Source organism: Pseudophryne corroboree, chromosome 5 (assembly GCF_028390025.1).
Source record: "Pseudophryne corroboree isolate aPseCor3 chromosome 5, aPseCor3.hap2, whole genome shotgun sequence".
Taxonomy (NCBI): domain Eukaryota; kingdom Metazoa; phylum Chordata; class Amphibia; order Anura; family Myobatrachidae; genus Pseudophryne; species Pseudophryne corroboree.
In genome coordinates this window covers 784,433,856-784,457,688 of record NC_086448.1, presented here as the reverse complement: position 1 = coordinate 784,457,688, position 23,833 = coordinate 784,433,856, and the positions used below count along the sequence as shown (strand labels likewise).

The following is a 23,833-nucleotide window of genomic DNA, read 5'->3' as shown; positions in this document are numbered from 1 at the left end:
CACATTCTTTAACAAGAGTAACAAGAAACACTACACTAACCTACCGGTATAAAAGTAGCATAACCAAACATGTGTAAATGGTATAAAAAAAAATAATAGTATACTACGTCAATAACAATACTTTCTGGCTACATAATATAAATACTTATAGAGAGTAGTAGCAAAACAGCACGGGTGTGTAGTTATTGTTCATTTTCAATGTCACTAATTATTTTTATACATATAAAAAATGGGCATTTCTTTATTATATGTGCTATATTTGTTTTTCACTCACTCTTCAAGTGTTTCTCTTATAGTGCATTTTGTGCAATTGCATAGTGAGATAATCCTAGACATTAAGTCATTGTAGGCTTTGTGAACAATCTCCATCCTTGGGTAAACCTTGAGGCGGGAGGCTCCTCTCTACGGGTCCTCATGGAGCGGTAGAAGTTATTATTGTTGTTGAACAGGTGTGTGGTGGGTTCTGGCAGGTAGTTCCTCTGCTGGTAGTTTACTTGGTAGTTGGTTTGTCCCAGAGGGGACCTCAGAGGAGAGTATCCATGGAAAGAGTTTACCCTATGAAGTGGAGATGTAAGTGGGGACTGTAGTGGAGAATGAACAGGAGATTGCACCGGGGTGTTGTGTACAGGGGACGGGGGACGCTGTGAAGCTTGGGAGATGCTGGTCGCTGGGGAGCCGCTAAGAGGTTCCGAGGTCGTGTTGGCACTCTCCTGAGTGCTACTGTTTGTCATAGTGCTAACCCCGCTGTTGTCTCTCCTCAGTACAGGTGCCATGGGAGCTGGAGACTTCAAGCCCATCACTGGTTTGGAGGAGGCGTAAAGATGGCGGAACTCCTCATCGAATAACTCAACCACCACTCCGGAAAACTTGGACAAAAAGTTTCTGTGGACCTGACCAGACAGCCAGGTGAAGCTGAAACAGGGAGTGAGAAAAACCGTCAGCAAAGAATATTTTACATATTGGGAACAAGCAGCTTAAAGATTACTTCAGAGGACCTCAGTTGACTTGAGTGTGTACCTTGCCTGGCTGGCACTTTGGAGTACATGTACTAAGCAGTGATAAAAGTGGAGAAGTGATCCAGTGGATAAGTTGCTCATGGCAACCAATCAACTGCTCTGTATATGTTTATAGTATGCAAATTACAAATGTTACGTCAATGCTGATTGGTTGCCATGGGCAACTTCTCCACTGGCTCACTTCTCCACTTTTATCACTGCTTAGTACATGTCCCCCCCATTTGTTATCACTACGGTGCTAACTGACACCACCCTCAGCTTGTGTATAAAAGAAATTGGACCTGATTCAGAGTCGGGAGTAAAGCAGAAAAGAGCAAGTAACTGCACACCTTGGTAAAACCATACTGCACTGCAGGTGGAGCCGATGTAACATGTGCAGAGAGACCTAAGATATCAGAGGGGCGTGTCTAAACTAAAATCTAAATTGCAGTGTGAAAATAAGTCTGTGCAGCATTTAGGATTACATGCCGTAGCAGGGCACTGGCCCCCTGAGTACATGATCACATGACATAGTACAGATGGGGCAGGGCCGTCACCATCAGAAAGTACAGCTCTGCCCGGAGTGTCCTGATGACACTCTGAGTGGCTGTACAGACTGCATGGTGCATGTCCGGAGCAGCCAAAGGATCAAAGCAATCTTTCTCTAACGTCCTAAGTGGATGCTGGGGACTCCGTCAGGACCATGGGGTTTAGCGGCTCCGCAGGAGACAGGGCACAATAATAAAAGCTTTAGGATCAGGTGGTGTGCACTGGCTCCTCCCCCTATGACCCTCCTCCAAGCCTCAGTTAGATTTTTGTGCCCGGCCGAGAAGGGTGCAATCTAGGTGGCTCTCCTGAGCTGCTTAGAATAAAAGTTTAAGTTAGGTTTTTTATTTTCAGTGAGTCCTGCTGGCAACAGGCTCACTGCTACGAGGGACTTAGGGGAGAGAAGTAAACTCACCTGCGTGCAGGATGGATTTGCTTCTTAGGCTACTGGACACCATTAGCTCCAGAGGGAGTCGGAACACAGGTCTCACCCTGGGGTTCGTCCCGGAGCCGTGCCGCCGACCCCCCTTGCAGATGCCGAAGTTGAAGAGGTCCAGAGGTCCAGAAACAGGCGGCAGAAGACTTTCAGTCTTCATAAGGTAGCGCACAGCACTGCAGCTGTGCGCCATTGTTGTCAGCACACTTCATACCAGCGGTCACTGAGGGTGCAGGGCGCTGGGGGGGGCGCCCTGGGCAGCAATGTATTATACCTTTTTTATGGCTAAAATACATCACATATAGCCCTTGAGGCTATATGGATGTATTTAACCCCTGCCAGATCTCACAAACTCCGGGAGAAGAGCCCGCCGTTTTAGGGGGCGGGGCCTATTCTCCTCAGCACACGGCGCCATTTTCCTGCTCAGCTCTGCTGTGAGGAAGGCTCCCAGGCTCTCCCCTGCACTGCACTACAGAAACAGGGTTAAAACAGAGAGGGGGGGCACTTATTTGGCGATATGATTACATATGTGAAAATGCTATAAGGGAAAACACTTGTATAAGGGGTTGTCCCTGTATAATTATAGCGTTTTTGGTGTGTGCTGGCAAACTCTCCCTCTGTCTCCCCAAAGGGCTAGTGGGGTCCTGTCCTCTATCAGAGCATTCCCTGTGTGTGTGCTGTGTGTCGGTACGTGTGTGTCGACATGTAGGAGGACGATGTTGGTGAGGAGGCGGAGCAAATTGCCTGTATTGGTGATGTCACTCTCTAGGGAGTCGACACCGGAATGGATGGCTTATTTAGGAATTACGTGATAATGTCAACACGATGCAAGGTCGGTTGACGACATGAGACGGCCGGCAAACAAATTAGTACCTGTCCAGGCGTCTCAGACACCGTCAGGGGCTTGTAAAAACGCCCATTTACCTCAGTTGGTCGACACAGACACGGACACTGACTTCAGTGTCGACGGTGAAGAAACAAACGTATTTTCCTTTAGGGCCACACGTTACATGTTAAGGGCAATGAAGGAGGTGTTACATATTTCTGATACTACAAGTACCACAAATAAGGGTATTATGTAGGGTGGGAATAATCTACTTGTAGTTTTTCCTGAATCAGATAAATTAAAGTGTGTGATGATACGTGGGTTTCCTCCGATAGAAAATTATTGGAGGTATACCTTTTCCCGCCAGAAGTGAGGGCGAGTTGGGAAACACACCTTAGGGTGGATAAGGCGCTCACACGCTTATAAAAACAAGTGGCGTTACCGTCTCCAGATACGGCCGCCCTCAAAGAGCCAGCTGATAGGAAGCTGAAAAATATCCTAAAAAGTATATACACACATACTGGTGTTATACTACGACCAGCAATCGCCTCAGCCTGGATGTGCAGCGCTGGGGGGGCTTGGTCGGATTTCCTGACTGAAAATATTGATATCCTTGACAGGAACAATATTTTATTTACTATAGAGCATTTTAAGGATGCATTTCTATATATGCGAGATGCGCAGAGGGATATTTGCATTCTGGCATCAAGAGTAGATGTGATGTCCATATCTGCCAGACGATGTTTATAGACACGACAGTGGTCAGGTGATGCAGATTCCAGACGGCACATGGAAGTATTGCCGTATGGGGCGGTCCATCGGACCTGGTGGCCATGGCAACAGCTGGAAAATCCACTTTTGTTACCCCAAGTCACATCTCAGCAGAAAAGGACACAGTCTTTTCAGTCTCAGTCCTTTCGTACCCATAAAGGCAGGCGGGCAAAAGGCCAGTCATATCTGCCCAGGGTTAGAGGAAAGGGAAGAAGACTGCAGCAGGCAGCCCATTCCCAGGAACAGAAGTCCTCCACAGCTTCTGCCAAGTCCGCAGCATGACGCTGGGGCCATACAAGCGGACTCAGGTGCGGTGGGGAGTCATCTCAAGAGTTTCAGCACGCAGTGGGCTCACTCGCAAGTGGACTCCTGGATCCTACACGTAGTATCCCAGGTGTACATTGGAAATTCGAGACGTCTTCCCCTCACAAGTTCCTGAAGTCTGCTTTACCAACGTCTCCCTCCGACAGGGAGGCAGTATTGGAAAAAAATTCACAGGCTGTATTCCCAGCAGGTGATAATCAAAGTACCCCTCCTACAACAAGGGAAGGGGTATTATTCCACACTATATTGTGGTACTGAAGCCAAACGGCTCGGTGAGATCTAAAAGATTTGAACAATTACATACAAGGGTTCAAATCAAGATGGAGTCACTCAGAGCAGTGATAGCGAACCAGGACGATATGGTGTCACTGGATATCAGGGACGCTTACCTACATGTCCAAATTTTGCCCTTCTCACCAAGGGTATCTCAGGTTCGTGGTACAGAACTGTCACTATCAGTTCAGACGCTGCCGTTTGGATTGTCCACGGCACCCCGAAATGATGATTCTTCCTAAAAGAAATATGGACGCTTTCCTGATAAGGGCAAGGTCCAGAGAACAGTTGGCGGTCGGAGTAGCACTATCTCAAGTAGTTCTACGACAGCACGAGTGGATTCTAAATATTCCAAAATCGCAGCTTTTTCCGACGACACGTCTAATGTTCCTAGGAATGATTCTGGACACAGTCCAGAAAAGGATGTTTTCTCCCGGAGAAGAAGACCAGGGAGTTATCCGAGCTAGTCAGGAACCTCCTAAAACCAGGAAAAGTATCAGTGCATCATTGCATAAGGGTCCTGTGAAAAATGGTGGTTTCTTACAAAGCGATCCCATTCGGTAGATTTCACGCAAGAACCTTTCAGTGGAATCTGCTGGGAAAATGGTCCGGATCGCATCTTCAGATGCATCAGCGGATAACCCTGTCTCCAAGGACAAGGGTGTTTTCTTCTGCGGTGGCTGCAGAGTGCTCATCTATGAAAGGGCCGCAGATTCGACATTCAGGACTGGGTCCTGGTGACCACGGATGGGGAGCAGTCACACAAGGAAAACATTTCCAGGGAGTGTGATCAAGTCTGGAGACTTCTCTCCACATAAATATACTGGAGCTAAGGGCAATTTACAAGGCTCTAAGCTTAGCAAGACCTCTGCTTCAAGGTCAGCCGGTATTGATCCAGTGGGACAACATCACGGCAGTCGCCCACGTAAACAGACAGGGCGGCACATGAAGCAGGAGGAAAATGGCAGAAACTGCAAGGATTCTTCGCTGGGCGAAAAATCATGTGATAACACTCTCAGCAGTGTTAATTCCGGGAGTGGAAAACTGGGAAGCAAACTTCCTCAGCAGGCATAACCTCCACCCGGGAGAGTGGGGACTTCAGCGGGAAGTCTTCCACATGATTGTAAACCGTTGGGAAAAACCAAAGGTGGACATGATGGCGTCCCGCCTGAACAAAAAAAACTAGACAAATATTGCGCCAGGTCAAGGGACCCTCAGGCAATAGCGGTGGACGCTCTGGTAACACTGTGGGTGTACCAGTCAGGGTATGTGTTCCCTCCTATGCATCTCATACCAAAAGTACTGAGAATCATAAGAAGGAGATGAGTAAGAACGATACTCGTGGTTCCGGATGGGTCAAGAAGGACTTGGTACCCGGAACTTCAAGAGATGCTCACGGAAGAACCGTGGCCTCTACCTTTAAGAAAGGACCTGCTCCAGCAGGGGCCTTGTCTGTTCCAAGACTTACCGCGGCTGCGTTTGACGGCATGGCAGTTGAACGCCGGATCCTGAAAGGGCATTCCAGATGAAGTCATCCCTACCCTGGTCGAAGCCAGGAAGGATGTAACCGCAAAACATTTTCACCGCATTTGGCGAAAATATGTTGCGTGGTGTGAGGCCAAGAAGGTCCCTACAGAGGAATTCCAACTGGGTCGTTTCCTACATTTCCTGAAAACAGGACTGTCTATGGGCCTAAAATTAGGGTCCATTAAGGTTCAAATTTCGACCCTGTCAAATTTCTTCCAGAAAGAACTGGCTTCAGTGCCTAAAGTTCAGACGTTTGTAAAAGGGGTACTGCATATACAGCCTCCTTTTGTGCCCCCAGTGGCACCTTGGGATCTCAATGTTGTTTTGAGTTTCCTAAAGTCACATTGGTTTGATCCACTCACCACTGTGGAATTAAAATATTTCACATGGAAGGTGAAGATTCTATTAGCCCTGGCTTCAGCCAGGCGTGTGTCAGAATGGGCGGCTTTATCATATAAAAGCCCTTACTTAATTTTTCATTCTGACAGGGCAGAATTGAGGACTCGTCCTTAATTTCTCCTTAAGGTGTTTTCTGTTTTTCACATGAACCAACCTATTGTGGTACCTGCGGCTACTAGGGACTTGGAGGACTCCAAGTTACTTGACGTTGTCAGGGCCCTGAAAATATATGTTTCCAGGACGACTGGAGTCAGAAAATCTGACTCGCTGTTTAGCCTGTATGCACCCAACAAGATGGGTGTTCCTGCTTCTAAGCAGACGATTGCTCGCTGGATTTGTAGTACAATTCAGCTTGCACATTCTGTGGCAGGCTTGCCACAGCCAAAATCAGTAAAAGCCCATTCCACAAGGAAGTGGGCTCATCTTGGGCGGCTGCCCGAGGGGTCTCGGCTTTACAACTTTGCTGAGCTGCTACTTGGTCAGGGGCACACCCTGACTGAGGAGGACCTGGAGTTCTCTCATTCGGTGCTGCAGAGTCATCCGCACTCTCCCGCCCGTTTGGGAGCTTTGGTATAATCCCCATGGTCCTGACGGAGTCCCCAGCATCCACTTAGGACGTTAGAGAAAATAAGAATTTACTTACCGATAATTCTATTTCTCGTAGTCCGTAGTGGATGCTGGGCGCTCATCCCAAGTGCGGATTGTCTGCAATACTTGTACATAGTTATTGTTACAAAAATTGGGTTATTCTTGTTGTGAGCCATCTTTTCAGAGGCTCCTTCGTTGTTATCATACTGTTAACTGGGTTCAGATCACAGGTTGTACGGTGTGATTGGTGTGGCTGGTATGAGTCTTACCCGGGATTCAATATCCTTCCTTATTATGCACGCTCGTCCGGGCACAGTATCCTAACTGAGGCTTGGAGGAGGGTCATAGGGGGAGGAGCCAGTGCACACCACCTGATCCTAAAGCTTTTATTATTGTGCCCTGTCTCCTGCGGAGCCGCTAAACCCCATGGTCCTGACGGAGTCCCCAGCATCCACTACGGACTACGAGAAATAGAATTATCGGTAAGTAAATTCTTATTTTATTACTTTGCTCCCAACTATAGTGTCAGGCGCATTATGTATTACTATTAACGACAATGCTATAAAAAAAAAAAAAAGATTTAACCTTTCAAAAATAATCATATTGCATAATGAAGCAAATACAACATACAAGCGAAGACAGAGATTGTTGACAAATGATTTATAATTGGTAAAACGTGCACAAAAATATACAGATGTTGCTCTTATGGAAAAAAAGAAAAAGACAAGGATGCTTTGTAGAAAAATTGTTCCAAAAGCTGAAAAAGAAAGCAAAACAAAAAAGCCAATCAGCAGATGTATTAAGCCTGGAGAAGGCATAAGGAAGTGATAAACCAGTGATAAGTGCAAGGTGATAAACGCACCAGCCAATCAGCTCCTAACTGTTCATTTTCATATTAGAGCAGATTGGCTGGTGCGCTTATCACCTTGCACTTATCAGTGGTTTATTACTTCCTTATGCCTTCTCCAGGTCGATACGTCTGCCCCATTTTAGTACAGCATCATTATGAAATACTCTGTTGTTGCATTTATTCTGCTATAAATATGGGTAAAAAAACTCCGTCATATGATTATAAAGATTATTAGCCCTATCTGAGAACAGACCAATCTCTATAGTACAGCAAGAGGATTGTTGGTGCTCAGTAAATTGAGGATAAAATGAATCAAATCCAATTATCTCTTGATCCTTGCTGTAGACGTTTCTATAATGGGTGCAGTGTGTGCGGTGGGGGGGAAGTAACAGACCGTGCACCCATAGAGTATACTTACCCCTCCGGAGTCCCGCGACGGCGGTCCTGCAGTACGGACACAAATCACTTGGAAAATGGCTGCCGTGGCCATTTCCGAGTGATTTGCACATGCGCACTGGAGATGTCCCCAGAAACAAGTTGCGGGCGCCATGTTCCCGGAGACCTGCGCATGTGCAGTAGACTCTGGCATTATGCCTGGGTCTACTAGCTGCCGGAGAGGAGGTGGCCCGCAATGGAGGCTGCACGTGGGTCCTCTTCTGTCTTAAAACGCCCCCGGCTGTAGATGTACATAAACGGCGCCAGCCAGTAGCAGCCCAGAGCTAGTGAGTGCAGTGAAGCCGGCCTTTGCTGCACATGAACAGCTCGCACACATGCCGGGACCACAGACGCTATCAGATGACTTCTCGCTGAACCTGTTTGGAAACCTGGAAACACAGAATGATCAGCGTACAGTACTTCGTCTTTCAACAGCTAATAAAAGAACAAGAAGTGACTAAAATGGACCTTGAGGTATCGTCTTTCATTTGTTTGAGCTATAACAGTACGTCAGAACTCTTTTGAAGAGTGGTGGAATAAATAATTGTGCGTGTGTATCGCCCACAAATGATTGGGGCCATCTCCTTACGCTGACTCCTGACACAGGAATGCAGGAGTCAAAGCACAGCATACTTCCTGACAATCACTGGTAATTACCGACAAGTAGGAACAGAGACAGCAAGTGAGGGGATAATCTTATCGACACTTCATTTGGCTTTTGCATCAATTCACCCTTGGGGGTAAACAGAGCCATTATTTTATATCATGCTTATTGATGGCAAAAGTTCATCTTCAAAATTGGCGGATTGTCCACGTTAGTGCTGGCTCCTGGAGGCTGAAAGGGGCTCGCCATGGTTTTTCACATCACTTTATTGATAGATATATATATATGTATATATATATATGATATATATATGTGTGTGTATATATATATATATATTAGAGATGAGCGGGTTCGGTTCCTCGGAATCCGAACCCGCCCGAACTTCATTTTTTTTTACACGGGGCCGAGCGACTCGGATCTTCCCGCCTTGCTCGGTTAACCCGAGCGCGCCCGAACGTCATCATCCCGCTGTCGGATTCTCGCGAGGCTCGGATTCTATCGCGAGACTCGGATTCTATATAAGGAGCCGCGCGTCGCCGCCATTTTCACACGTGCATTGAGATTCATAGGGAGAGGACGTGGCTGGCGTCCTCTCCGTTTATAGAGAAGAGAGTGAGACTAGAGTAGAGAGAGACACAGTAGTAATTTTGGGGAGCATTAGGAGGAGTACTACTACTTGCTGAAGTGATAGATAGATAGATAGTGTGACTGTATAATGTATATCTGACTTGTGGGGGAGACACTGAAAGTGGGGAGCAGTTAGAGTCTGAGAGCAGGACTCAGGAGTACATATAACGTACAGTGCACACTTTTGCTGCCAGAGTGCCACACTGCCATTGTGACCACACTGACCACCAGTATAATATATATTGTGATTGTCTGCTTAGGAGTACTACTTGCAAGTTGCTGATAGTGTGACCAGTGACCTGACCACCAGTTTAATAATCACCACCAGTTTAATATATATATATATATATATATAATTGTATATAATATATATATAATATTGTATACCACCTACCCGTTTTTTTTTTTTCTTTCTTCTTCTTTATACATACTACTATAGTAGCTTACTGTAGCAGTCTGCGGTGCTGCTGAGCTGACAGTGTCCAGCAGGTCCGTCATCAGTCATTACATAATAAATATATATACCTGTCCGGCTGCAGTACTAGTGATATTATATATATATATATTGATTTCATCTCATTATCATCCAGTCTATATTAGCAGCAGACACAGTACGGTAGTCCACGGCTGTAGCTACCTCTGTGTCGGCAGTCGCTCGTCCATCCATAATTGTATACCACCTACCCGTGGTTTTTTTCTTTTCTTTCTTCTTTATACATACTACTATAGTAGCTTACTGTAGCAGTCTGCGGTGCTGCTGAGCTGACAGTGTCCAGCAGGTCCTTCATCAGTCATTACATAATAAATATATCTACCTGTCCGGCTGCAGTACTAGTGTGATATTATATATATATATATATATATATATATTGATTTCATCTCATTATCATCCAGTCTAAATTAGCAGCAGACACAGTACGGTAGTCCACGGCTGTAGCTACCTCTGTGTCGGCAGTCGCTCGTCCATCCATAATTGTATACCACCTACCCGTGGTTTTTTTCTTTTCTTTCTTCTTTATACATACTACTATAGTAGCTTACTGTAGCAGTCTGCGGTGCTGCTGAGCTGACAGTGTCCAGCAGGTCCGTCATCAGTCATTACATAATAAATATATCTACCTGTCCGGCTGCAGTACTAGTGTGATATTATATATATATATATATATTGATTTCATCTCATTATCATCCAGTCTATATTAGCAGCAGACACAGTACGGTAGTCCACGGCTGTAGCTACCTCTGTGTCGGCAGTCGCTCGTCCATCCATAATTGTATACCACCTACCCGTGGTTTTTTTTTCTTCTTCTTTATACATACTACTATAGTAGCTTACTGTAGCAGTCTGCGGTGCTGCTGAGCTGACAGTGTCCAGCAGGTCCGTCATCAGTCATTACATAATAAATATATCTACCTGTCCGGCTGCAGTACTAGTGTGATATTATATATATATATATATATATATATTGATTTCATCTCATTATCATCCAGTCTATATTAGCAGCAGACACAGTACGGTAGTCCACGGCTGTAGCTACCTCTGTGTCGGCAGTCGCTCGTCCATCCATAATTGTATACCACCTACCCGTGGTTTTTTTTTCTTTCTTCTTTATACATACTACTATAGTAGCTTACTGTAGCAGTCTGCGGTGCTGCTGAGCTGACAGTGTCCAGCAGGTCCGTCATCAGTCATTACATAATAAATATATCTACCTGTCCGGCTGCAGTACTAGTGTGATATTATATATATATATATATTGATTTCATCTCATTATCATCCAGTCTATATTAGCAGCAGACACAGTACGGTAGTCCACGGCTGTAGCTACCTCTGTGTCGGCAGTCGCTCGTCCATCCATAATTGTATACCACCTACCCGTGGTTTTTTTTTCTTCTTTATACATACTACTATAGTAGCTTACTGTAGCAGTCTGCGGTGCTGCTGAGCTGACAGTGTCCAGCAGGTCCGTCATCAGTCATTACATAATAAATATATATACCTGTCCGGCTGCAGTACTAGTGATATTATATATATATATATATTGATTTCATCTCATTATCATCCAGTCTATATTAGCAGCAGACACAGTACGGTAGTCCACGGCTGTAGCTACCTCTGTGTCGGCAGTCGCTCGTCCATCCATAAGTATACTAGTATCCATCCATCTCCATTGTTTACCTGAGGTGCCTTTTAGTTGTGCCTATTAAAATATGGAGAACAAAAATGTTGAGGTTCCAAAATTAGGGAAAGATCAAGATCCACTTCCACCTCGTGCTGAAGCTGCTGCCACTAGTCATGGCCGAGACGATGAAATGCCAGCAACGTCGTCTGCCAAGGCCGATGCCCAATGTCATAGTACAGAGCATGTAAAATCCAAAACACCAAATATCAGTAAAAAAAGGACTCCAAAATCTAAAATAAAATTGTCGTCGGAGAAGCGTAAACTTGCCAATATGCCATTTACCACACGGAGTGGCAAGGAACGGCTGAGGCCCTGGCCTATGTTCATGGCTAGTGGTTCAGCTTCACATAAGGATGGAAGCACTCAGCCTCTCGCTAGAAAAATGAAAAGACTCAAGCTGGCAAAAGCACCGCAAAGAACTGTGCGTTCTTCGAAATCCCAAATCCACAAGGAGAGTCCAATTGTGTCGGTTGCGATGCCTGACCTTCCCAACACTGGACGTGAAGAGCATGCGCCTTCCACCATTTGCACGCCCCCTGCAAGTGCTGGAAGGAGCACCCGCAGTCCAGTTCCTGATAGTCAGATTGAAGATGTCATTGTTGAAGTACACCAGGATGAGGAGGATATGGGTGTTGCTGGCGCTGGGGAGGAAATTGACAAGGAGGATTCTGATGGTGAGGTGGTTTGTTTAAGTCAGGCACCCGGGGAGACACCTGTTGTCCATGGGAGGAATATGGCCGTTGACATGCCTGGTGAAAATACCAAAAAAATCAGCTCTTCGGTGTGGAAGTATTTCAACAGAAATGCGGACAACATTTGTCAAGCCGTGTGTTGCCTTTGTTAAGCTGTAATAAGTAGGGGTAAGGACGTTAACCACCTCGGAACATCCTCCCTTATACGTCACCTGCAGCGCATTCATAATAAGTCAGTGACAAGTTCAAAAACTTTGGGCGACAGCGGAAGCAGTCCACTGACCAGTAAATCCCTTCCTCTTGTAACCAAGCTCACGCAAACCACCCCACCAACTCCCTCAGTGTCAATTTCCTCCTTCCCCAGGAATGCCAATAGTCCTGCAGGCCATGTCACTGGCAATTCTGACGATTCCTCTCCTGCCTGGGATTCCTCCGATGCATCCTTGCGTGTAACGCCTACTGCTGCTGGCGCTGCTGTTGTTGCTGCTGGGAGTCGATGGTCATCCCAGAGGGGAAATCGTAAGACCACTTTTACTACTTCCACCAAGCAATTGACTGTCCAACAGTCCTTTGCGAGGAAGATGAAATATCACAGCAGTCATCCTGCTGCAAAGCGGATAACTGAGGCCTTGGCATCCTGGGTGGTGAGAAACGTGGTTCCGGTATCCATCATTACTGCAGAGCCAACTAGAGACTTGTTGGAGGTACTGTGTCCCCGGTACCAAATACCATCTAGGTTCCATTTCTCTAGGCAGGCGATACCGAAAATGTACACAGACCTCAGAAAGAGTCACCAGTGTCCTAAAAAATGCAGCTGTACCCAATGTCCACTTAACCACGGACATGTGGACAAGTGGAGCAGGGCAGGGTCAGGACTATATGACTGTGACAGCCCACTGGGTAGATGTATGGACTCCCGCCGCAAGAACAGCAGCGGCGGCACCAGTAGCAGCATCTCGCAAACGCCAACTCTTTCCTAGGCAGGCTACGCTTTGTATCACCGGTTTCCAGAATACGCACACAGCTGAAAACCTCTTACGGCAACTGAGGAAGATCATCGCGGAATGGCTTACCCCAATTGGACTCTCCTGTGGATTTGTGGCATCGGACAACGCCAGCAATATTGTGTGTGCATTAAATCTGGGCAAATTCCAGCACGTCCCATGTTTTGCACATACCTTGAATTTGGTGGTGCAGAATTTTTAAAAAAACGACAGGGGCGTGCAAGAGATGCTGTCGGTGGCCAGAAGAATTGCGGGACACTTTCGGCGTACAGGCACCACGTACAGAAGACTGGAGCAACACCAAAAACGCCTGAACCTGCCCTGCCATCATCTGAAGCAAGAAGTGGTAACGAGGTGGAATTCAACCCTATATATGCTTCAGAGGTTGGAGGAGCAGCAAAAGGCCATTCAAGCCTATACAATTCAGCACGATATAGGAGGTGGAATGCACCTGTCTCAAGCGCAGTGGAGAATGATTTCAACGTTGTGCAAGGTTCTGCTGCCCTTTGAACTTGCCACACGTGAAGTCAGTTCAGACACTGCCAGCCTGAGTCAGGTCATTCCCCTCATCAGGCTTTTGCAGAAGAAGCTGGAGACATTGAAGGAGGAGCTAACACGGAGCGATTCCGCTAGGCATGTGGGACTTGTGGATGGAGCCCTTAATTCGCTTAACAAGGATTCACGGGTGGTCAATCTGTTGAAATCAGAGCACTACATTTTGGCCACCGTGCTCGATCCTAGATTTAAAACCTACCTTGGATCTCTCTTTCCGGCAGACACAAGTCTGCTGGGGTTCAAAGACCTGCTGGTGAGAAAATTGTCAAGTCAAGCGGAACGCGACCTGTCAACATCTCCTCCTTCACATTCTCCCGCAACTGGGGGTGCGAGGAAAAGGCTCAGAATTCCGAGCCCACCCGCTGGCGGTGATGCAGGGCAGTCTGGAGCGACTGCTGATGCTGACATCTGGTCCGGACTGAAGGACCTGTCAACGATTACGGACATGTCGTCTACTGTCACTGCATATGATTCTCTCCCCATTGAAAGAATGGTGGAGGATTATATGAGTGACCGCATCCAAGTAGGCACGTCACACAGTCCGTACTTATACTGGCAGGAAAAAGAGGCAATTTGGAGGCCCTTGCACAAACTGGCTTTATTCTACCTAAGTTGCCCTCCCACAAGTGTGTACTCCGAAAGAGTGTTTAGTGCCGCCGCTCACCTTGTCAGCAATCGGCGTACGAGGTTACTTCCAGAAAATGTGGAGAAGATGATGTTCATTAAAATGAATTATAATCAATTCCTCCGTGGAGACATTGACCAGCAGCAATTGCCTCCACAAAGTACACAGGGAGCTGAGATGGTGGATTCCAGTGGGGACGAATTGATAATCTGTGAGGAGGGGGATGTACACAGTGATATATCGGAGGATGATGATGAGGTGGACATCTTGCCTCTGTAGAGCCAGTTTGTGCAAGGAGAGATTAATTGCTTCTTTTTTGGTGGGGGTCCAAACCAACCCGTCATTTCAGTCACAGTCGTGTGGCAGACCCTGTCACTGAAATGATGGGTTGGTTAAAGTGTGCATGTCCTGTTTATACAACATAAGGGTGGGTGGGAGGGCCCAAGGACAATTCCATCTTGCACCTCTTTTTTCTTTAATTTTTCTTTGCGTCATGTGCTGTTTGGGGAGTGTTTTTTGGAAGGGCCATCCTGCGTGACACTGCAGTGCCACTCCTAGATGGGCCAGGTGTTTGTGTCGGCCACTAGGGTCGCTTATCTTACTCACACAGCTACCTCATTGCGCCTCTTTTTTTCTTTGCGTCATGTGCTGTTTGGGGAGTGTTTTTTGGAAGGGCCATCCTGCGTGACACTGCAGTGCCACTCCTAGATGGGCCCGGTGTTTGTGTCGGCCACTAGGGTCGCTTATCTTACTCACACAGCTACCTCATTGCGCCTCTTTTTTTCTTTGCGTCATGTGCTGTTTGGGGAGTGTTTTTTGGAAGGGCCATCCTGCGTGACACTGCAGTGCCACTCCTAGATGGGCCCGGTGTTTGTGTCGGCCACTAGGGTCGCTTATCTTACTCACACAGCTACCTCATTGCGCCTCTTTTTTTCTTTGCGTCATGTGCTGTTTGGGGAGTGTTTTTTGGAAGGGCCATCCTGCGTGACACTGCAGTGCCACTCCTAGATGGGCCAGGTGTTTGTGTCGGCCACTAGGGTCGCTTAGCTTACTCACACAGCTACCTCATTGCGCCTCTTTTTTTCTTTGCGTCATGTGCTGTTTGGGGAGTGTTTTTTGGAAGGGCCATCCTGCGTGACACTGCAGTGCCACTCCTAGATGGGCCCGGTGTTTGTGTCGGCCACTAGGGTCGCTTATCTTACTCACACAGCTACCTCATTGCGCCTCTTTTTTTCTTTGCGTCATGTGGTGTTTGGGGAGTGTTTTTTGGAAGGGCCATCCTGCGTGACACTGCAGTGCCACTCCTAGATGGGCCCGGTGTTTGTGTCGGCCACTAGGGTCGCTTAGCTTAGTCATCCAGCGACCTCGGTGCAAATTTTAGGACTAAAAATAATATTGTGAGGTGTGAGGTATTCAGAATAGACTGAAAATGAGTGGAAATTATGGTTTTTGAGGTTAATAATACTTTGGGATCAAAATGACCCCCAAATTCTATGATTTAAGCTGTTTTTTAGTGTTTTTTGAAAAAAACACCCGAATCCAAAACACACCCGAATCCGACAAAAAAAATTCGGTGAGGCTTTGCCAAAACGCGGTCGAACCCAAAACACGGCCGCGGAACCGAACCCAAAACCAAAACACAAAACCCGAAAAATTTCAAGTGCACATCTCTAATATATATATATATATATATATATATATATATATTGCAAGAATTGGAAAAACAAGCGCCCAAGAGTGAAGTTATTAGGGTTAGGGAAAATGAAGGTATAAACAATGTTTGATAAGAATCGATTTAAAAAAACTTATCTGGCAGGTAGAGACTTGACTCAAGTAGTGGTCTTTTTGAGGATTAAGAACATGTGGATAAAACAGAAAAAACTAACATAGTGTGTACCGTTTATGTTGCATATTATGTTACTGTTTAGTTTCACAGGCCTTATTAGGGAACTTTAGCTTATTCCCACAGATCAACAATTTATAGCCTGAACAGTGTATGGATTAAAAATACAAACAGGTTTTTAATAACATAATCACATAAAAACACACATAGAAATGGCTGTATAGCATGCGTACAGGATAAAAATTAAATCAGGCTTATCTGTCCATGAAATGACTGAAATGCATGCGTACAGGATTTAAAATAGTTTTATGCTTATCTGTCCATCAAGAGGAGGTGTCTGCAGGTACTCCCAACGCGTTTCGTCCGTCAGCAACAGGACTTCATCAAGGGGATCCCCTGTACGCATGCATTTCAGTCATTTCATGGACAGATAAGCCTGATTTAATTTTTATCCTGTACGCATGCTATACAGCCATTTCTATGTGTGTTTTTATGTGATTATGTTATTAAAAACCTGTTTGTATTTTTAATCCATACACTGTTCAGGCTATAAATTGTTGATCTGTGGGAATAAGCTAAAGTTCCCTAATAAGGCCTGTGAAACTAAACAGTAACATAATATGCAACATAAACGGTACACACTATGTTAGTTTTTTCTGTTTTATCCACATGTTCTTAATCCTCAAAAAGACCACTACTTGAGTCAAGTCTCTACCTGCCAGATAAGTTTTTTTAAATCGATTCTTATCAAACATTGTTTATACCTTCATTTTCCCTAACCCTAATAACTTCACTCTTGGGCGCTTGTTTTTCCAATTCTTGCAACAAATTTTATATGCATGCCAAGCATATTTATATGTATTACAAGCTGCCGCTCTAATAATCTATAGAGAAGTGCTTTTATATGAAATAGGGATTTTTTACCTCACGTATCTTACTTTTTTATCATATTCAATATCTTTTACTATATTTCTAAATAATATTTTTTTATTGTGCACTACTACCACATAAATTGCACCCGAGCGCCGTAGTCTTCAATTCTATATATATATATATATATAGATATATACATATAATAAGAATTTACTTACCGATAATTCTATTTCTCGTAGTCCGTAGTGGATGCTGGGGACTCCGTAAGGACCATGGGGATTAGCGGCTCCGCAGGAGACTGGGCACAAAAGTAAAAGCTTTAAGACTACCTGGTGTGCACTGGCTCCTCCCCCTATGACCCTCCTCCGAGCCTCAGTTAGGATACTGTGCCCGGACGAGCGTACACAATAAGGAAGGATTTTGAATCCCGGGTAAGACTCATACCAGCCACACCAATCACACCATATAACTTGTGATCTAAACCCAGTTAACAGCATGATAACAGAGGAGCCTCTAGAAAAGATGGCTCACTACAGCAATAACCCGATTTTTTGGTAACAATAACTATGTACCAGTATTGCAGACAATCCGCACTTGGGATGGGCGCCCAGCATCCACTACGGACTACGAGAAATAGAATTATCGGTAAGTAAATTCTTATTTTCTCTGACGTCCTAGTGGATGCTGGGGACTCCGTAAGGACCATGGGGATTATACCAAAGCTCCCAAACGGGCGGGAGAGTGCGGATGACTCTGCAGCACCAAATGAGAGAACTCCAGGTCCTCCTCAGCCAGGGTATCAAATTTGTAGAATTTTACAAACGTATTTGCTCCTGACCAAGTAGCTGCTCGGCAAAGTTGTAAAGCCGAGACCCCTCGGGCAGCCGCCCAAGATGAGCCCACCTTCCTTGTGGAATGGGCTTTTACAGATTTTGGCTGTGGCAGGCCTGCCACAGAATGTGCAAGCTGAATTGTACTACAAATCCAACGAGCAATAGTCTGCTTAGAAGCAGGAGCACCCAGCTTGTTGGGTGCATACAGAATAAACAACGAGTCAGATTTTCTGACTCCAGCCGTCCTGGAAACCTATATTTCCAGGGCCCTGACAACGTCTAGCAACTTGGAGTCCTCCAAGTCCCTAGTAGCCGCAGGCACCACAATAGGTTGATTCAGGTGAAACGCTGAAAACCACCTTAGGGAGAAACTGAGGACGAGTCCTCAATTCCGCCCTGTCCGAATGGAAAATCAGATGAGGGCTTTTACAGGATAAAGCCGCCAATTCTGACATGCACCTGGCCCAGGCCAGGGCCAACAGCATGACCACTTTCCGTGTGAGATATTTTAACTCCACATATTTAAGTGGTTCAAACCAATGTGACTTTTGGAACCCAAAAACTACATTGAGATCCCAAGGTGCCACTGGAGGCACAAAAGGAGGCTGTATATACAGTACCCCTTTTCTTTTTGGAAGAAAATTGACAGGGCCGAAATTTGAACCTTAATGGACCCCAATTTCAGGCCCATAGACACTCCTGTTTGCAGGAAATGTAGGAATCGACCTAGTTGAAAATTCCTCCGTCGGGGCCTTACTGGCCTCGCACCACGCAACATATTTTCACCAAATGCGGTGATAATGTTTTGCGGTTATATCCTTCCTGGCTTTGATCAGGATAGGAATGACTTCATCCGGAATGCCTTTCTCCTTCAGGATCCGGCGTTCAACCGCCATGCCGTCAAACGCAGCCGCGGTAAGTCTTGGAACAGACAGGGTCCTTGCTGGAGCAGGTCCCTTCTTAGAGGTAGAGGCCACGGATCCTCCGTGAGCATCTCTTGAAGTTCCGGTTACCAAGTCCTTCTTGGCCAATCCGGAGCCACGAATATAGTGCTTACTCCTCTCAATCTTATGATTCTCAGTACCTTGGGTATGAGAGGCAGAGGAGGGAACACATACACTGACTGGTACACCCACTGTGTTACCAGAGCATCTACAGCTATTGCCTGAGGGTCCCTTGACCTGGCGCAATGCTTGTCGAGTTTTATAAACATGTGGAAGACTTCTGGGTGAAGTCCCCACTCTCACGGGTGGAGGTCGTGTCTGCTGAGGAAGTCTGCTTCCCAGTTGTCCACTCCCGGAATGAATACTGCTGACAGTGCTATCACATGATTTTCCGCCCAGCGAAGAATCCTTGCAGCTTCTGCCATTGCCCTCCTGCTTCTTGTGTCACCCTGTCTGTTTACGTGGGTGACTGCCGTGATGTTGTCCGAATGGATCAACTCCGGGTGACCTTGAAGCAGAGGTCTTGCTGAGCTTAGAGCATTGTAAATGGCCCTTAGCTTCAGGATATTTATGTGAAGTGATGTCTCCAGGCTTGACCATAAGCTCTGGAAATCCCTTCCCTGTGTGACTGCTCCCCAGCCTCGCAGGCTGGCATCCGTGGTCACCAGGACCCAGTCCTGAATGTCGAATCTGCGGCCCTCTAGAAGATGAGCACTCTGCAACCACCACAGGAGAGACACCCTTGTGCTTGGTGACAGGGTTATCCGCTGATGCATCTGAAGATGCGACCCGGACCATTTGTCCAGCAGGTCCCACTGGAAAGTTCTTGCGTGGAATCTGCCGAATGGGATTGCTTCGTAGGCAGCCACCATTTTTCCCAGAACCCTTTCATTGATGTACTGAGACTTGGCTCGGTTATAGGAGGTTCCCGACTAGCTCGGATAACTCCCTGACTTTCTCCTCCGGGAGAAACACCTTTTTCTGGACTGTGTCCAGGATCATCCCTAGGAACAGAAGACGAGTCGTCGGAATCAGCTGCGATTTTGGAATATTGAGAATCCAATCGTGCTGCCGCAACACTACCTGAGATAGTGCTACACCAACCTCCAACTGTTCCCTGGATCTTACCCTTATCAGGGAATCGTCCAAGTAAGGGATAACTAAAATTCCCTTCCTTCGAAGGAGTATCATCATTTCGGCCATTACCTTGGTAAAGACCCGGGGTGCCGTGGACCATCCATACGGCAGCGTCTGAAACTGATAGTGACAGTTCTGTACCACAAACCTGAGGTACCCTTGGTGAGAAGGGTAAATTGGGACATGAAGGTCCCGAGACATCATGTAGTCCCCTTCTTCCAGGTTCGCAATCACTGCTCTGAGTGACTCAATCTTGAATTTGAACCTCCGTATGTAAGTGTTCAAGATTTTAGATTTAGAATCGGTCTCACCGAGCCGTCCGGCTTCGGTACCACAACAGTGTGGAATAATACCCCGTTCCCTGTTGCAGGAGGGGTACCTTGATTATCACCTGCTGGGAATACAGCTTGTGAATGGCTTCCAAAACTGCCTCCCTGTCAGAGGGAGACATCGGTAAAGCCGACTTTAGGAAACGGCGAGGGGGAGACGTCTCGAATTCCAATTTGTACCCCTGAGATATCACCTGAAGGATCCAGGGGTCTACTTGCGAGTGAGCCCACTGCGCGCTGAAATTCATTGAGACGGGCCCCCACCGTGCCTGATTCTGCTTGTAAAGCCCCAGCGTCATACTGAGGGCTTGGCAGAGGCGGGAGAGGGCTTCTGTTCCTGGGAACTGGCTGATTTCTGCAGCCTTTTTCCTCTCCCTCTGTCACAGGGCAGAAATGAGGAACCTTTTGTCCGCTTGCCCACGAAAGGACTGCGCCTGATAATACGGCGTCTTCTTATGTTGAGAGGCGACCTGGGGTACAAACGTGGATTTCTCAGCTGTTGCCGTGGCCACCAGGTCTGAAAGACCGACCCCAAATAACTCCTCCCCTTAATAAGGTAATACTTCCAAATGCCGTTTGGAATCTGCATCACCTGACCACTGTCGTGTCCATAACCCTCTACTGGCAGAAAAGGACAACGCACTTAGACTTGATGCCAGTCGGCAAATATTCCGCTGTGCATCACGCATATATAGAAATGCATCTTTTAAATGCTCTATAGGCAATAATATACTGTCCCTATCTAGGGTATCAATATTTTCAGTCAGGGAATCCGACCACGCCAACCCAGCACTGCACATCCAGGCTGAGGCGATTGCTGGTCGCAGTATAACACCAGTATGTGTGTAAATACATTTTAGGATACCCTCCTGCTTTCTATCAGCAGGATCCTTAAGGGCGGCCATCTCAGGAGAGGGTAGAGCCCTTGTTCTTACAAGCGTGTGAGCGCTTTATCCACCCTAGGGGGTGTTTCCCAACGCACCCTAACCTCTGGCGGGAAAGGATATAATGCCAATAACATTTTAGAAATTATCAGTTGTTATCGGGGGAAACCCACGCATCATCACACACCTCATTTAATTTCTCAGATTCAGGAAAACTACAGGTAGTTTTTCCTCACCGAACATAATACCCCTTTTTTGGTGGTACTCGTATTATCAGAAATGTGTAAAACATTTTTCATTGCCTCAATCATGTAACGTGTGGCCCTACTGGAAGTCACATTTGTCTCTTCACCGTCGACACTGGAGTCAGTATCCGTGTCGGCGTCTATATCTGCCATCTGAGGTAACGGGCGCTTTAGAGCCCCTGACGGCCTATGAGACGTCTGGACAGGCACAAGCTGAGTAGCCGGCTGTCTCATGTCAACCACTGTCTTTTATACAGAGCTGACACTGTCACGTAATTCCTTCCAACAGTTCATCCACTCAGGTGTCGACCCCCTAGGGGGTGACATCACTATTACAGGCAATCTGCTCCGTCTCCACATCATTTTTCTCCTCATACATGTCGACACAAACGTACCGACACACAGCACACACACAGGGAATGCTCTGATAGAGGACAGGACCCCACTAGCCCTTTGGGGAGACAGAGGGAGAGTTTGCCAGCACACACCAGAGCGCTATATATATACAGGGATAACCTTATATAAGTGTTTTTCCCCTTATAGCTGCTGTATTATTTAATACTGCGCGTAATTAGTGCCCCCCTCTCTTTTTTAACCCTTTCTGTAGTGTAGTGACTGCAGGGGAGAGCCAGGGAGCTTCCCTCCAACGGAGCTGTGAGGGAAAATGGCGCCAGTGTGCTGAGGAGATAGGCTCCGCCCCCTTCTCGGCGGCCTTATCTCCCGTTTTTCTGTGTATTCTGGCAGGGGTTAAATTCATCCATATAGCCCAGGAGCTATATGTGATGCATTTTTTTTGCCATCCAAGGTGTTTTTATTGCGTCTCAGGGCGCCCCCCCCAGCGCCCTGCACCCTCAGTGACCGGAGTGTGAAGTGTGCTGAGAGCAATGGCGCACAGCTGCAGTGCTGTGCGCTACCTTGTTGAAGACAGGACGTCTTCTGCCGCCGATTTTCCGGACCTCTTCTGTCTTCTGGCTCTGTAAGGGGGCCGGCGGCGCGGCTCTGGGACCTATCCATGGCTGGGCCTGTGATCGGTCCCTCTGGAGCTAATGTCCAGTAGCCTAAGAAGCCCAATCCACTCTGCACGCAGGTGAGTTCGCTTCTTCTCCCCTTAGTCCCTCGATGCAGTGAGCCTGTTGCCAGCAGGACTCACTGAAAATAAAAAACCTAAACTTAAACTTTTCACTAAGCAGCTCAGGAGAGCCACCTAGTGTGCACCCTTCTCGTTCGGGCACAAAAATCTAACTGAGGCTTGGAGGAGGGTCATAGGGGGAGGAGCCAGTGCACACCAGGTAGTCTTAAAGCTTTTACTTTTGTGCCCAGTCTCCTGCGGAGCCGCTAATCCCCATGGTCCTTACGGAGTCCCCAGCATCCACTAGGACGTCAGAGAAATATATATATATATATATATATATATATATCTATCTTGGAACTGCCCCTATGGACCCAATTGATGCTTGTACGTTTGGTAAGTGCCAAACTCGTGGAAGTATATATATATATATATATATATATATATATATATATAGAGAGAGAGAGAGAGAGAGAGAGAGCTATGCAACGTCTGGCACTCTGTCCCAATGAAAACAACTGCTCCTGTGTCCTCTGTATAATAATAACAACCGATGTGAGAAAGTAGCGGCACTCGGAGACTGGTCACAGATGAAAAAAGTGGGTGTGGTATGCACCCAGCATGGCGACGCTGGTATCCCGGCAGCGGAATGCCGGCGAGGAGGAAGGTAAGCACAACAAGCCCCTTGCGGGCTTGGTCTCCAAAGGAGTTGCCTACGGTCACCACTGGTTCTATTCCCACTCTATGGGTGTTGTGGACGAGTGGGAATAGTCCCTGTTGGTTGGTCGGGATGCAGACCGTGGGGATTGTGAGGGGGCGGTATTGTGACCACTACAGATGGAGCCTCGCTCATCTAGCCTTCTCTGCTGCGCCTAGGTGCACCAAGGTTTATTAGCATAAGCCTTTCATCTATTGTTCTCAGCTGCAATACAATACAGAGAGAACAATAAAGCACTGGCTCAGTAATCCTATTAAAGGGACAGATGAGGAGGGCTCCATCTGTACATCCCGAAAACAAAATATAAAAAAAGTCACATCATTTATGAATAGACCCCTAAATTCCCAACTCATTGTGCATTAAAACCAATAATAACTTGTCCTCTTACTGAGATGAAAGTATTTCACGCACATTAGTGAAGGAGAAGGGGAATATATGTTTGTGCTTGCTTTATACACCTACTGTATACACCCGAGTACATAAATTAGCTGAGCTTATGTGTAAGAACAGCAGACAACCAGCTGAATACTCTGCATCTATCCCTGGCCCTGAGTCTTGTAGGCTGTGCCAAACTACACATGGTAAATACAGACTGGAGCCAATAACATATATTTTCTGTGACAGCCGCACTATAGATCATATATATTTCAAAGAATAACAAAACAGAACAAATGAATTGTGTCATACAAGTACTGAACTGA

General features: G+C 46.5%; 1 protein-coding gene across 2 annotated transcripts in view; it reads right to left on the bottom strand.

The window, feature by feature from the left end:
- Positions 1–258: 258 nt before the first annotated feature.
- Positions 259–23,833, bottom strand: part of FAM83A (family with sequence similarity 83 member A) — a 91,602-nt gene continuing 68,027 nt past the window's right edge. The window contains exons 4-5 of one of the 2 annotated variants that reach the window (XM_063925083.1): positions 612–912; positions 259–581 (exon numbers count right to left, since the gene is read on the bottom strand). In XM_063925083.1, the coding sequence (XP_063781153.1) occupies positions 336–581; positions 612–912 (547 nt within the window). In that variant the 3' untranslated portion in view covers positions 259–335. Of the gene's footprint in view, positions 913–23,833 lie in introns of both variants that reach the window. The other variant, XM_063925082.1, reaches the window with a different exon arrangement.